This window comes from Vanellus vanellus (genome assembly GCF_965231255.1).
Source record: "Vanellus vanellus genome assembly, chromosome: 8".
In the NCBI taxonomy this organism is placed as follows: domain Eukaryota; kingdom Metazoa; phylum Chordata; class Aves; order Charadriiformes; family Charadriidae; genus Vanellus; species Vanellus vanellus.
This window is the reverse complement of record NC_138913.1, coordinates 29233672-29249352: the sequence shown is the minus strand read 5'-3', so window position 1 is coordinate 29249352 and position 15681 is coordinate 29233672. Positions and strand designations below refer to the sequence as shown.

Here is a 15681-nt window from a genome sequence, read left to right as displayed (position 1 = left end):
GGTCGCCCCTCTCCCGGGCCCGGCAGCTGCTCGGCCCTGGTGGGTCACAGCCTGACGAGTGGCCCTTTCAGAGCCAGCTCCAGTGCCCGGTGGATATGGTCCCGGCTGGGGCAAGCTGCCGCCGAGGCCGGGATCCTCTTTCTTCCCGGCCTCACCTTCCGCAGCCCGCGCGGGCTGTGGGGAAGGGTTTAAAAAAATCACCGTGATTGCAAGGGTCTTTCTTGGAGGAGGTGCCCCAAGAGTTTTGAAGCATTAGTTTAGTGCAGGTTGGGATTGCAAACGGGGATATTTCTAAAATACCCGCGTGAGGGCAGCGTGGCACCACCGAAGAGTCGGTTTTGCTCGGTCCTTGAATTGTTTCTTCGTAAAACACGTACCACTGCGTCTGCGGGGAGCGACACAAACACCTTTTGCTTCATCACAGGCACTGCCACCGACTGTTGTCTGGTTTGTTTAATTTCAGCCTGGCAAGAGCAGCAGCACGAGTAGAGCACGGTGCTCCCCGAAGGGTCAGCGCGACTCCACCTGTGCAGATATTAAAACAAGGACAACCCAAACGGAGTGGACCGCCATGACTTCAAATACACCCCTTCAGTTTAAGCAAAATACCGACTTATTCAGTGCTCTTGAAACCACGGCACTGCGCGAGGGTTGAAGTCTGGAGGCAGAAGGCATCATCACACCCGGTCGGCGCATCCCGGTGCGCCGGTTACCCCCCACGCTGCTGCTGAAGGATGCGATCCCACTCCACGTCTGCTCCTATAACCATCTGACACACCGGCCGCAATTATTTTTCTTCACTTAAGTGCATTTTCATGGGGTAATGCTCTGCACGCCCCCATTTGTGCTGTTAAACGAGCAGCGAGGCAGAGAGCTGAGCAGCTCAGTACCTCTTTTTAACTGTGGATTTTTTTTCCTGCCGAGGTTATTCCCAGCGCCATTTGCCACACACATTTTAAGAGGTGGCAGTGACGTGCTCGAGCAGTCCAACTGAAAAAGCCAGACAGCAGGCTGGCGGCAAACTGCAAAGCGAAGACAGCAATTATTTGACTGACGGCTTTAAACCTCGGTGAGCCACCTGTGTGGCGAGCAGCTCCGGCGCTGCAGATTGCCAGGCGATGACTCCTGAAACACCCAGGGGGGACTCCAGCTCCGTTTCTATTAGCTTTGACGCTCATGAGGAGAGACAAGCTGGAGGCTCCTTGGCTGCCTTCCTTCTCCCTCCCAGCCCCAGAGCACAAAGATGAATTCATCAACCAAAGAGGAAGGTGAACAGTATTTTCGCAGCTTTAATGATACTACCGCTTTTTTTTTTTAAAGCCACATTTCAGTGGTTTCATCTCAGTGCTTTGCTGGCATCGTAGCACAGTTAGTGATACACTGCGCCATACAGAGTCACAAGCAAGGGTGGAAGGATGTAGTCACGGAAAGTACCACCATGTTTACTGAATCACTGAGAACTCAAGCTCAGAAAAATCAGTTTTCCCCCTTTGCTGCTTGTAACAGAAGGGGCAGAAAGAGACAGAGGACATGAACTGTCAAAGCTGGCTAATATTCAGGAGCATGACATCAAATCAAAGTTCTGGATTGTCTTTAAGAACCATAACATTCACCCAAAAAGTGTGCAGAGAGTTTTGACTGAAAGCACCTGAACTCTACAGGCAGTCTCTTTTTGTTGCAGAAATTTTCCTGGCTATTTGTTTTCCAGCCTTTAGTCTATATTTAGGAAGTTAGGCACTCCTCGACCCTCAGAGGGGGTCCCTGTGACTTGTAAAAGCCAAATCTCTACCCACAACACCCGCTGCAGAACCAGGCATCGGCCCACAGGGTCTGCTCACTGTCCTCGAGCTCTTCCCCTTCACCAGCGGGACCGAGGAGACACCACCGGGGATAAATCGGCTGGAGTTTGCTAGGGGTGAGGGCATCTCGCAGCTCCCCGCTCCCAGTGGCGGCCGGCACCCTGACGGTCCCCAAAATGCTCTGAGCAGGAGAGTGGGGCGCAAAGGGAAAGGGACAGCCGACCAGAGAGCACTCTGATCCTTTCTATTCGCATTTAAACTTGGTCAGCCAAGAGCTACCAGAGCAAACCTACCTTTCGGCGAACACCTGAGCCCACTGTTCTTGGCCTCTGCAACGGTGACGCAGATGCGTGAGATGATCCCAAGGAGATTATCTCGCTGCTCCCAGAGGCACCCAGAGACGCAGCCCTTCGTTTCCCTTTGCGCGGGGAGCAATTGGATTTAAGAGATGTTTTCTGGTTTGTTTGGGCCATTTCCCGCTTACATTTCTACGACAGGAATATGCATTGACGGGACTCCTGACCATGTTCCCCACAGCCATATGCCTGTCAGATTTTCTAAAAACCGTTTCTGCAGTTAAAGCAGCCATCTCGCACATGCTACATCATCTTTGGGTGCACCTCATTCCTCAGAAGAGATCCCTCAAAACCTACAAGCAGCTCAGGTCGTGCCCTCTGGTTTCAGAGCGCGCTTTGGCATGACGCTGGTTCAAGCAGTGACTGCCCTCTCTGTGCTCATTTCCATCTGCTGTTTCAGCCGGAAGGTGAGATGGTGCTCAGGGAAAAATATTATTTTTCCCTGGAGGGGAAGGGATGGGTTGTCCGATCCCTTTCCAGCGAAGAGTTGCACAAGTACTTGGTCTGGCACAGTTCTGGGTAGAACACAGCCAGGAAGAAGGGGTGCAGCGTGATGGTGGTGGGAGCTCACACCCGCCCTGCCCCTGAAAAGCTCGAGAAACTGGACCGTCACCCTTGGCAGCAGAGCTGTCTAACGCCAGTTCCCTGATTATTTTCGAGCTGGCTCGCTCCCTAACGTGGTTTCTGTGTGCTCTAGTGAGCGTGTTGGTGTGCCGTGCAGGGCGGTGCGGGGGCAAAGAGGAGGCGGAGGGGAAGGGGGGAGCTGTCAGGTTGGCTCTGCAGCTGCAGACATGTTGGAATCGGAGTGCACTGCTGAAAAAAACATCTTTTCATAACTTTCAGAAGTGCAGATTTTTTCACAGGCTGCAATTCAGTAAGCAACTGCCAAAGAATTAGCAACCCCCGAGTGAGCATCGCTATTTGCCTTTTACATCCTAAAGATCTATTTGTCAAAATAATCATTTTTCCTCATCTTGCATTACTCACGGGAGTGAATTTTTCCTTCAGTTGCATGTGATATCTGTTAGTCATTTGAGGCTGATCATAAGCGGTTCACTGTTCTTGCTCAGCAGCCTTAAACAGCACAAGATAAAAACCTTTCATTTTTTGACAGGTTTTACAAGAGTTATTGCATTTTGTACTGCGCTCAGCACGTACAAATTCCACTAGCATGTAATTCGCTAATTTGGTACCACAGCTGATCAGGAACAGAAAAATACTGATAAAAACATATCAAATATATCAAGTGAATTTCATTCCATCAATCCCAAAAAGAAACTATGCTGGTGGATTTATTAAAAAATATTCAGATACACTTGAAATCAAGAATTTAAGGAACTTCCACCTTTGAGGTTTTTTTTTCATTTTTTCCTTTGATCTATTATCTGTGGGAAAAAAAAAAAAAACAAACCAAAACCCTGAAAAATTAACACCAAAAGGTCAATCTCTATTAGCATGGGGACGTTTTATGCAAACAGCGGCGGTCCAAACACCGCTGAGTCCACCTTACTGCAGCAGCAGCGGGACCTATGGATGGACTTTAGTACCCTGCCCAGCTGGGGAACAGCAGGAAGGTTAACCCCAGGAGATGATTTTGGAGCAGAAAGAGCAGTCTAGTCTGCTCCAGAGACCTGAGCAGTGTAGGCATGAGCTACTCTGCTCTGCTCGAGATCACTTTGGGGGATTATCTGTAACTCCTGCTGCTGGACAGGGTGAAAGTGCTGTGCTGGGAGCTATTACAGCAGCTTCTTGCCACGAAGGGGTGTGTTCTACTCATGACTTTTCACTTACTCCTTGTTCTTAATCTGTAATCTTCACTAAAATGTTCTTCATTTAATCTTTGTTATTCCATGACACTGACCTCCTAACGGGGGATGTGAGGAAGGAGCGGGATGGAGAGGTAAAACAAGTGGGCTGCAAGGGATGTTTTCCCTTGGCAGATCCAGGTGGAGAGGACAGTGCTGGTTAAACTCCCTTTACCTCCTCGTACCTCCTTGTGCTCTTCTCCAGATCCTTTTTAAAACATAATTTAAAAACCTACCAGATTTGCTACTTGGTTGTGACTTCAAAGTCTAGAGTATTATGTGCGGCTCTAGTGCTGCTGCTGTAATCCACCTGCATCTGCGATGATCAATAACCCCTTTTGAAGGATTTCTCTGCTTTTTTTCCTTTTCCCTCTTCCCCAGTACCTGTTATTTTATTCACCCACCTTGCAGCAAGTTGATTGCAGTCAGTTCCATACAGCTCCTGCTGTGTTTTGTCTCCCTTTGCTCTGTTTCGCTAATTCTGTGGGTTTTTTTCTTCAGAAAGGAGGAAGGCAAGAGGGAGATTTCTGACCCATCTGGAGTCTAATGTTCTGCCCTTTTTGCATGTTTTTTTTGTCTCTTTATAAGGGAGGGACATATCACTCCGATCCCTTCAGGCTCCTTCCTGTCAATCTCATGCTCTGCATAAAGAAGTGCAATATTTTACTTTGATTATATGCAAATCAGCAGGATCCCAATTCCCATGTAAATGTATTCATACGATGTGTGTTATTGACAAAAGGAACGGAGAATAACGCTCTGTTCTTTTGGCTGTAACCAGTTACTACCTCTGCCAACACGGCACAGCACTAAAATCCGGACTGCAACAGCACAGCGATGCTCCTGTGCCATTTCTGTCTTGCTATAATGACAGCGTATAAAACAAAGAAATGCCAACCGAGTGCCTGCACAGGAGGGAAGAGGAGTCTGAAAAAAAGAAGTCTTCCACATATCTAGTGGCCTTTGCCTCTTTGCTCTTAATTTTGTAGTCCACACAATAAATTGAATACTTGTTCTGTCCAATTGGCTACGAGGACAGCAAGCTGCTCCGATGAGATTAGCTTTTAATAATATAGCAATTTGCTATATAAATAAATTGGAAGTTCTTGATTTAATGCTTTCTATGTTTTAGCTTAACATGACAGGGAAGTAATTTTAAGCTACTGTTTATTGAAGTGGCCCAGTTTGATTTCCTTTTACTGTGGACGGCTGTCTTAAGAATTCGTATTTGTCAGGTTAGATGGGTCTTGGCTGTGGTGAAACCCTTCATCCTGGTCAGATCACTGGAGCTATGCGACGTCCCCAGGTGGCTTCAGGAGCGCTTGCTGTGCTGTCCATACAGCTCTACGGTGAAACAGTGCTAGTGCTGGGGTGATCATAGGGGAAAATCTCTGCTGCTCCTCCCACTCGTAGATAGCAGGAGCTTTCCTGAAAGTTCAAAGCTCTTTTCCAGAATTTCTGCAGAAGCTGCTCTGTCAACTTGGCACAAACAGCACCCTGGGAGCACTCATCTCCTCCACCGGCTCTGGCAGTGTCTTGTAAACACTGGTGTTCCTCTTGGCTGGCTCTTCAGAGGGGTTGAACGGAATGCTTCCCAAAAAGAGCAACCTCTGACGGAGCCTGCGTAAGTCTATGGTGACATGCCTGTGTCCACGGTGACAAGCTTTTTTTTATTAGCTCTTAATCAAACCCAGCATTTCCTGCCAACATCTAAACAGTGATCCCATCCAGTGCTGCTGAGCCTGGAGTAGTGACGCTTGCACAGAGGGAATGTCTTGTGAGTAGAATAGCTGCTGGACTGCCATGAGCAGAGCATCCTCTGAACCACAATGTGGTCAAGCTTGCCATGACGCTAAGTTATGTTGGAGCAGTTACAGGAACAACTTGCTGCCCAGAGACGACTGCTGAGACATTCTCAAACAAGTGGGACTTTCCCCAAAACACCCCAGTGGCTGCCCTGAAGTTGTGCTCGCCCTTCCCTGTCACACACCTCACAGGAAGGGAGGAGACCCCATCGCCAGGAGTGCTGACCACCTCTCTGATGACACCAGGATATAAAAGGTTCTCCGCATGCCGCCCCCAAATCTGCCCTGCTCCTTCTACCCCATTTAACAGCACTTCCTAACCAGGATGCTGCTCGGTCGCGATCAGCTTCTGGACTACATTAAACTGCTGTCAGCAGATACCACCGTTGCAAGTGGGGTAGCACCAAGAGAGGTGGCTCTGGTCACCCTCCCAGCTTGCCAGCAGTGAGGCTGGCTACAACCAAGACTCAAGAGGAGGGTGTCCGTCCAGGCCCTGCCATCTGCAAGGGGATGTCAGTGAGTACCGCTGTGGCCAACGGAGGAAGTAACCACTGATAACCATGATGCCAGACACCCCATAGGTGATGGTGGTGACAAGCATGATCCTGGCAGCAACGATGATGCTTGGGATTACTACCAGCAGCACCTCTTGTCATCATCATCAGTGGCAGCCCCCAGCTCCTTCCAATCCCCTTTGCCATTACTCACACACCAACAGTGATCCCATAGCACGTCCAGGGAAGGTTCAGTTTAGTAGCCAGGATGCTCAGGGCTTCAAACACTTCTTTCTGAAGCTGGTGTAGGCATCACAGGTAAGCCATGAGATGCTGCATGGATGAATCACCGGTCACAGCAAAAGCTATTGATCAGAAGTGAGAGCTTTTCTGAAATGAGAAAATACATGTAAGGATTATGTGAAAGAAATGGCTTTCCTGGACCCTCCACAAAGCAATTAAACAAGTGATAATAGGTTCATTGTATAAAACACTGATACAGAGCTAGAAAGAGAACGTGTGGCTACCACGTAGTGCAGACCGAACTGACGATACTCTAGATATGAGCCCAAGTGTACAAAGAGCTTTTTGCGCTCTTGCTGACGTGGAGCTGAGAAGCGAGCACAACCCGCCATCAGGAGTTAATAGGCGAGTTGGACCTTGTCAGGGCTGAGCATGAGACAAGCTGAGAGCCCGGGGAGTTCGTGGTGGGGAGATTCAATCTCTGCGCCGGAGCCTTGGAAGATCTGGTCGGTGACACTGCAGGGCTGCGAGCGGGAGGCGGACATGCCAGGGATTGTAGGTGATCCTACGCAGCCTTATGAGGCCATGTGGTCCCAGACCTCAGTGGTTCTTTTGTTCTTCTCTCCAGGCTGCTACTTTAATGCACTTTACAACTCTGTATGCATTATTGAAGCTCTCTCCTTTCTAAAAGACCGGGGAGGAGGTTTGCCTGAGATTACTGTTGATACTGCTTGCAATACTAAACTGGGGATTAAAATCTATTTTATTGAAATAACCCAAATGAAACAATCTTTTGTGCATGTTTCAGTTGTGGGAGAGTGGTGTCAGAGGAGACAGAGGAGGATGTGTATGTTTAAACTGACTGAACTGTATTTTTGTCAGCGAGATGAGCACAAAAACCTCTCTGTGGCACCTAGAGAAGATTCCGTAATCTACTTAGCCTGTTTCAGGGACAGGCTTTGCTGCTGACAGTGAAGGGGGCCAGACTATTTTCAGTGGTGCCCAGCGACAGGACAAGGGGCAATGGGCACAAACTGGAACATGGGAAATTCCATGTCAACATGAGGAAAAACTTCTTTCCTTTGAGGATGGCAGAACACTGGCACAGGCTGCCCAGAGAGGCTGTGGAGTCTCCTTCTGTGGAGATCTTCAAAACCCGCCTGGACACGTTCCTGTCCAACCTGCTGTAAGTGACCCTGCTTTGGCATGGGGGGTCGGACTAGATGATCTCCGAAGGTCCCTTCCAATCCTGATCATTCTGTGATGAGCGGGGCTGGGATTGTGCAGCCGGGCAGTCGAAAGTGTGCTCGGGTGTTTCTATATTCCACTAGAAGTAAAAGCAGCCTGGGATTTGGAGAACGAAAGCACAGCACAGCCGTGTACGTTGCTGTTCCTCCCGCGATGCCGAGAATTCGGATCCTGCAGATGCCTTCGCCGACACATGGCCCAAGCGCCCAAATCCTGTGTCTCAGCAGCCACCTCACGCCAGCTGGCCTGCGAACAGCTGCACGCAGAAAAGTCAAGAACTCCAAAAATCGCTTCAGCTGCCTCCAAGTGATTGTATATCCAACTCTGAAAACCTCAGCCCAACACCTGCGCGCTGGCCTCCCAGCCCGAGTTCCCGGCAACCAGTCCATGGCTGTGACGGGCAGCCCAGTGCCGACAGGAAAGAAGAAAATGCAGAGGGATGATCCACCTAACCCGCTTATCCCACATTTTTCCTGAAAAGCACATGGCCTTCGATCCAAATAAATGCATCTCTTGGCCCTTTGCTTACCAAAAAAACACCAGCATAAACAACTAAATAACTGCCAGCCCCCATCCAGCAGTTGTTTCTGTTGCTGAATAAGGCAGCAACATGCAGAAAAACATCAGGAAACTCCGCATTAACCCCTTATTTTGGACTGTAAGCCTTTGCTAACCACACCGCTTCTCCAAGCCATTTCATTCCAGTTCAACGACCGATGCTGCGTGTCGAGCCCCTGAAGACACCAATTGAGGCACCATCACTGCTATTTTACCCCAAAACGAGATGGAGGAGGGCTGCCCTTGGGGTTCCCAGTGCTACCTATATACTGGAAGGGGCTCTAAGGTCTCCCCGGAGCCTTCTCTTCTCCGGGCTGAACACCCCCAACTCTCTCAGCCTGTCCTCCCAGCAGAGGTGCTCCAGCCCTTTCAGCATCTCCGGGGCTTCCTCTGAACCCACTTCAACAAGTCCATGTCCTCCTGCTATTGGGACCCCCCGAGCTGGAGGCAGCACTGCAGGGGGGTGTCCCCAGAGCACAGCAGAGGGGCAGAATCCCCTCCCTCGCCCTGCTGGCCACGCTGCTGGGGATGCAGCCCGGGATATGGGCCGCTTTCCGGGCTACCAGAGCCGAGGACCGGCAGCAGCCACCCGGCCTCCCCCCCCCGGGTCTCCCTCTGCCCTCCCCCGGCGGGAGGGCGGCGGGGGGGAAGGCCGGCTCCGCTTTCCCGGTTGCCCGAGCCCGGCCCGCCCCGGCCGGGAGGAGCCTACACGGGCGGCCGGGCCCGCCCCTGGCGACGGCGGCGGCGGCGGCGGCGGCGGCGCCGCGGCCCGGCTCGGCCTTGGCCCGGCCCGGCCATGAGACTGACTCGGGCCGCCGTGCTGGCTCGGGCCAAGGCCGCCGCGCTCGATGGCGTCCGCCGCCTCAACTGCTGGTGGGGGAAAGACCCGGGGCCGGGCGGGAGGCGGGAAGGGGGCGCTGGGCCTGAGGGGACGGGTAGGCCCGGGCTGAGGGGACGGGTAGGCCGGGGCTAAGGAGACCGGCCCGGTCCCGCTCCCCGGTGACACCCCCCCGCTCTTCTCCCGCAGGGGCAGCCACCTGACGGATGTAAGTACGGGCACAGCCCGCTGCCGACCCGCCAGGACGACGGCGAGGAGGGGTCCCGCCGTCGCCATCGTCGAGTCCTCCCCCCCCCTTCTCCTCTCCCAGCCCTCCGGAGGGGAAGCCTCAAGCCAGGGGCCAGCAGGCAGAGCCATTGAGGAGGGATGGTGGCGAGGTGCTGAGGGAGGAGATGGCCTGGTGCCAGTCAGCTTTTCAGGATTGATTAGCATCTCGTATTAAAAAGGAAAAAAAAAAAAAGGGTGGGGTGGGGTGGGGGGGTGGTTTGGTGTTATTTCCAGAGGGCACCTGGAAAAGGCCCTCCCTGGAGAGTGGGACCCTACATCCCACCCTGTCTCTCTGGGATTTGGATTGAGGTGCTGTCATTTGGAGAGGTGAGAGGGATCCTTTCTCTTGTGTGGTGGCTGGAAGCTGGAAGCTGGAAGCCAGCGCAGAGACGGTGCAGCTGCTGGAGCAGAAGAGCGACGTGATGCTGGCTGGTGTCTCCAGGGCGGAGAGGGCGGAGGAGCTGCTGACTCCGCACTGGCTGTAGCAGCGCATCTCCCCAGTGGTGTTAAGCTTGGGTTAAACTGAAGCAAACCTCAGTTGTGGTTCTTGCTTTATCTTGCTTGTTTGTGATTTAAATTGCCTTTTTTTCTTTTTTTTTTTTCTGGGAGTGCCAACTTGCTGTTTCTGTCTCTTCCTGCCTAGATATCGATATGCCGGGATTTGCCCAACATCGAGGTGATCACGTTCAGGTGACTGTCAGGCTGGCGGCCGTGGAGAGGGCAAGGGAAATCGCCTTTCTTGTGGGGGTTGTGGCTTTGCCCTTGCTTTCTTACCATCTTTCTGTGGTTGTGTGTCTGAGCTGCCTGGCTGCTCTTGCCTGATTTCTCAAGAGGCAGAGTTGCAGAAATGATTATTCTTCTGCTAGCTCCTCTGCACCATTGCTACTCGAGAAAATAATCCCTGTTTCGAGAAGTGTTAAAACCTCTAGGGATTGTTGCTCCCTAAGTCCTATTCTGTAGTTTACATGGGATCTCCTGGGCCTCTGCGTGGGACCAGTTTGCAGAATGCTTGTTGAAATGCTTCTTGGATCCTGCAGAGCTTTTCATTTCCGTAAGCCTCCCCCAAACACACCCATCCTTCACCTGTCCTGGGGACCCCATGGAGCCAATGCTGTCTGCAAATTTGAGCTTTTTAGCTTGGAAATCTTATATGGGTTCTCTCTCAGTGAGTCTGAAGAACTGCTACAGAGAAGGGTGCAAGTGTGATGGGTGTTTGGGGGAAGCAAAGGCTGTTTGTCATCTTCAGCAGAGAGGAGAGCCTGCTTTTTAATTGTTTTCTTCTGTTCCGAAAGATGAAATGCTATATTTTTACTCTGTGCAAACCATAGGCCCCTGAATGCCCCTTGCTGTGCCGGGGTGAGGCTCCTCAGGGAAGCTGTTGCAGGAAAGGGGGCTGGAAAGCCTCTGTGCTGCAGGGGCTGCTCTGCTCTCCCCGGAACAGTACAGCGAGGGAGGGATGGGCTCGCTGGTCTCTGATCCTACCATCTCTCTGCAGCGTGAACGGCATCTCAGACCTTGAGCCTCTGAATCAGTGCCAGAATCTGAGTGAACTCTATCTGAGGAAGAATAACATTGCAAGCCTAAATGAGCTCTTCTACCTCAAAAACCTACCCCGGCTGAGGGTCCTGTGGCTATCTGAAAATCCCTGTTGTGGGTCGGACCCCCACCGCTACCGAATGACGGTGCTGCGTAACCTACCCAGCCTGCAGAAGCTTGATAACCAAGGTAGGTGTTTGCCGGTAAACGAACAGCCCCGAGCTGTGGGCAGGCTGAACTGGAAACCAGTGACGTGTTGGTTCCTCTTGTTAAGGCGTCCTTTGACTTTTCCTTGAGTCAGGATCTGTTAGAGGTTGAGCGTCCCTTCTGCAAGATCCACTTCTAAGCTGTTTCCTCCCTTCCCTGCAGTGCCAGAGTTAACACTAGCTGAGAGCGCCTCATTACAGCAGAGACAGTACCACTAATTAGTGTTTTTTTAGAGCTCTCTCCTTTGCTGTGGCAAAAGAAAGATTCTGTAATTTGACCTGTTGTTGTTAAAAAAAAAAAAAAAAGAAGCTTTTCCGCCTGGTAGCAGTAATTTGGTGGCTTTTGGAGCCTTCTCTAGAGACAAGAAATGGCAAGGCATGTTTGCATCCCTCCCTGTTATGTTTCCCACGTTGAGAGACTGGTGACAGCTGCTGGTGTTCTGCGTGGCTTTTGCTGCAGGAGGAGGAGGGAAGCAAAAGGCCAGTACGAAGGACAATTTTTGGACCAAACCCCTGGGGTATAGATCTGCAAGCAGGTGCCCCGTTACAGATGCTGTCTTTCTGGGCTGCTGGAGTTCATGCAGCAGGGTTTTGTTTTGGCTTTTGCAGCTGTGACAGAGGAAGAACTGTCCCAGGCCCTGGTTGATGGTGAGGAGATCACGGCCCCACCAGCCAGGAGGAGCGTGGAGAACGGCTGCCCTGAGTCCACTGAATCCAGCGCTGCTGAATCCACGACGGAGACCGAGAGTGAACTACTGAACTTCAGTCTGGAGGAGACAAAGTGAGGGCTTGCTTGTGAGCTGTTAGGGCTTCTGGGCTGAACTCACATGTAGCATGAGAGGACCCTGCCAACCAACCCCGATATTCCCTGGGCCAGACTGCAGTTGGTTCAAATTCCCGTTATTCCAGTTAACTATGGTGGAGCTGTGCTGGTTTAATAGCACTTGTGGGTCTGGTTCTGTATCTGCAAAACAGGCTCTTCTGTAGGTGGGTACTTACTCTCAAGCGTGTCGGCTGCATGTGCGGACAGAGATGTATCCTCTCTGAAGCCTGAGCTCCAGTCTGTTCCTGCTTAGCTCTGCTTCTGTGACGCACTTTGGTACTTGTCAGCGCTGTGGCATGTGTTGGTCAAGTGCAGTGTTACAGGGTCACTCTGCAGGCCCAGCTAGGATCAGGCATGGGAATCCGTCCTCCCAGGTGGGGCTGCGAGCGGACACCTTGTAGCAGCGTGCTCATTTACATTTTATAGCTGTGTGGCCCTTGCTAACATGTGGGAGTTTTACTTGGGGTGTTGTGGTCGGTATGCACTGATGGTGTGTGAAGAGATGTGCCTTGAGTCCTTCAGCTAGATACTTCTTGTGTGGTTGGCCACGATTAGAAAGGATTGGCTTGGCAGAGGAAGGTTCTGCCAGCTGGTCATAATAACGTTTGCTCTTCCTCCCCTTCTTTAGCAAAATTCGAGAGGAGCTTGGTATGAAGCCTGTTCCCAGGGATAAATTTTCCTCCTTTTCACCTCGAGAGACAGACTGCAACCGAAAGAAGAGAGTGAGTATTTTTTAAAGACCAAATTGTTTTTCATCGTGTGCAGCTCAGGGCCCCACCATTCAAGAAGGATGTGAAGGTCCTCGAATGTGTCCAGAGGAGGGCAACAAAGCTGGTGAAGGGCTGGAAGGCATGTCCTGTGAGGAGCGGCTGAGGACTTTGGGTTTGTCTAGCTTGGAGAAAAGGAGGCTGAGGGGCCACCTCATTGCTCTCTATAGCTTCCTGAGGAGGGGACGCAGAGAGGGAGGTGCTGAGCTCTTCTCCCTGGGGTCCAGTGATAGGACATGTGGGAATGGTTCAAAGCTGTGCCAGGGCAGGTTTAGACAAGACATGAGGAAGCATTTTTTTACCAAGAGGGTGGTCAGACACTGGAACAAACTTCCCAGAGAGGTGGTCGATGCCTAAAGCTTGTCAGTGCCTTAAAAAGAGGCATTTGGACAATGCTGTTAACACCATGCTTTAACTTCTGGTCAATGCTGAAGTGGTCAGGCAGTTAGACCAGATGATCAGTATAGGTCTCTTCCAACAGAAATTACTATTCTATCCCATTCTATTCCATCTTTAAGACATTGTGCAACATAAAGAAAGCCTGATGGAGTTTGTCCTCTTGATCTGTCTGCACGTGAGCTCATGTGGGGTTGTCCCTTCGCTGGGATTGTGCTAAGAACACGTGGCAGTTGGGCAGCGGCTGAAAGGCAGCTGGCAGACTGTTGGTCTGGCGAACAGGAGTAAGCTGGATTGAAAGCTTAGGTGGTTCCTCAGACCCCTTCATGGTGTTGCCTCGGGTGAACCTCATTGGCTGTTCAGCTGGGAATTGGTGTCTCCTGGGCTCAGGGTCACCACTTCAATCCACAGGGTGAGATCTACACCATGTTCTGCCTGATTCTGATTTTAGTTGCTTGCGATCTCTTGTTCATGTTTTAAACATACTTGAGTGTATCACTTTGCAGCACCACAAGTAGTACTGCAGGCTCTGGCCTTTGGGAAAAGACAATATTAATCAAGGGGAAGTTCAGGTTGGACAGTAGGAAAAAGATTTTCCCTAGAAGGACAGTTATTTAGAGAGGCTGTGGAATCTCTCCCTGGAGTTTTTCAAGACATGGTTTGGCAGAGCCATGGTCTGGTGTTGGCAGTAGTAGTCCTGTGTCAGTGGGAGGTTGGGCTGGGGACCTTCAGGGGTTCCTTTCAGCTTGTGCTTTTGCAACTCCACCAGCTCTTCGTATTCCTCAGATGAGAGAGTTCCTGTCCTTTCCCATCCTACACACAGTGGTCACGCTGGAGAGAGAGGGCGGCTGCTCTTTATTCTGCCAAGGATTTCCTTACAGGAGCTGGAGGCATGTGGGCAGTCTGTGCGGGACTGGGTGGACGGGTTTGTCCTGCATTCCAGTTAGCCTTGTCACACACAGTCTCTGCCCATGTTTGCCCCGAGGGCTTGGTTGGTCTGTCCCTGGAGCTGTAGGTGGCTGTTGTAAACTGCTGGCAGCGATGGTGGTGGTGGTGGTGGTGGTGGTGGAGTTCCTAGAAAGAGCAGCTCTTTGAAAATCAAGTGTCCTTTTCCGGGCTAGCGTTAACACACTTGTATAAAGCAGCGTCTGTCTCCTCTCGACAGAACAATGTCCTGAATGCCATCCTGCTTCTCATGAAGGAACTGGACGCGGAGGGTCTGGAGATCGTCCAGCAGACGGTGGGGAGGAGGCTGCAGGCCTTTCAGAAGAAGGAGGTGCAGGAGGAGTGACCTCCCTGCAGCACCAGCCGGCCCCAGACCCGCAGCGCCATTCTTCCCACACGTGCCTGGCTGCAGCCAAAGCCTCGGCGTTTCTCGCTGCGCTTCCCTTGCGGAGGGGCTGGGATGGGGTGCTTCTGACGTCGCCCCCGGCTGTGCACATCGCGCTGGGGCTGGCAGCACCCCAAGCCGGCTCTTGGGAGCTTTCCTGCTTGCGTAGCAGGCTCCGTTAACACTCATATCTCATGTCGCTGGGGCTGTTTGCTGGGAGCAAAGCCGGGCTGCGGCGAGAGCTGCTGCTGTGCTGTACGATCGAAGGGGGATGGCAAAGCCTGCTGACAGCGAGAAAGGTCACTGCTTGTCGGCGGCTCCCTGTCAGGCTCACCCTCGGCCAGCCTCTCTTTGTGTGTAGCAGGCATAGTTTCTACCACAAAGATTTGTTTTTGTGGAGTCTGTCGGGGAGACACTGCCTGAAACGATCGCCAAGAACTGTCTGGTGCAGATTGGGAAGGTCAATGTCAAATTCTTAATTTATCTTCAACTCCTGACTTCTTCTGGTCCTCGTTAGTGCACGCAGCATCTGACTTGGCAGTCAGGCGGCCCAAAGGAAAGCTTGGTGCAGCCTAGGTGAAACAGAAATGACTCTCGCCCAGCTCCTGAATGCTTGGCTGTACTCTCACCCCCACATGTCCCTGCAGGCATTAGAGCAGCTTAAGGAAACAACGTCAGAGTGAAAAGCCCCTGTGCATTTTGCCGTTAGGAGAAAACAAGTTAAGCGTTAACTGTCCGGTTTGCAGAGGCATCAGGGGTGGCGTTTCTCTTTAACTGAAAAAGCTGCATTTACTAAGATTTTGTAGAGCTGTTAAATACAAACTAAACCGTTGTGACATACCAAATAAAACCAATTATCCCTCTAGGATGTGTAAGTAGTGGCTGGGGTTCAGCAAACATAGTGAGAACAACTGACTCTGGGCATTGCTCCATTACGTCTGGTTCACGGCTTGCATTGTCAGCCCCGTGGAGCAGGAGGAGGGCTGGGGGGCCCCCGCGCCCTCCCGCTTCACTGGACTGGTGACATGGCTCACCCGCCTCTGGTGCTGGTTGATACTGCTCCAAGCCGCTGCAGGGGTTGCTTTTCAAAGGCACTGTGCTCATTGGGAACCTTCTCGCAGCCACAAGTCCGCACCGAGCGCGGAAAGCAAAAGAAACAGTGAGCAAAGCTTGCTTGCTTGTGCGGAAGTGCAAAGCCTGCCTAGGCAGG

At 51.7% G+C, this 15681-nt stretch overlaps 1 protein-coding gene across 1 annotated transcript; it reads left to right on the top strand.

Annotated features, from left to right (window-relative positions):
* The first annotated feature begins 9091 nt into the window (after positions 1-9091).
* CFAP410 (cilia and flagella associated protein 410) lies at positions 9092-15330 on the top strand. Its single transcript, XM_082487188.1, has 7 exons — positions 9092-9181; positions 9336-9354; positions 10057-10103; positions 10909-11138; positions 11765-11936; positions 12607-12700; positions 14307-15330. Exons 1-7 carry the CDS (start codon positions 9105-9107, stop codon positions 14430-14432), a joined length of 765 nt encoding a protein of 254 aa, XP_082343314.1. The 5' UTR covers positions 9092-9104; the 3' UTR covers positions 14433-15330.
* Positions 15331-15681: the final 351 nt, after the last annotated feature.

Coding starts and splice junctions, on each gene's coding strand:
- CFAP410 (XM_082487188.1), top strand. CDS start 9,105: ATGAGACTGACTCGGGCCGCCGTGCTGGCTCGGGCCAAGGCCGCCGCG. Junction 11,139..11,764: donor GCAGAAGCTTGATAACCAAG/GTAGGTGTTTGC, acceptor TGGCTTTTGCAG/CTGTGACAGAGGAAGAACTG. Junction 12,701..14,306: donor ACTGCAACCGAAAGAAGAGA/GTGAGTATTTTT, acceptor TCCTCTCGACAG/AACAATGTCCTGAATGCCAT.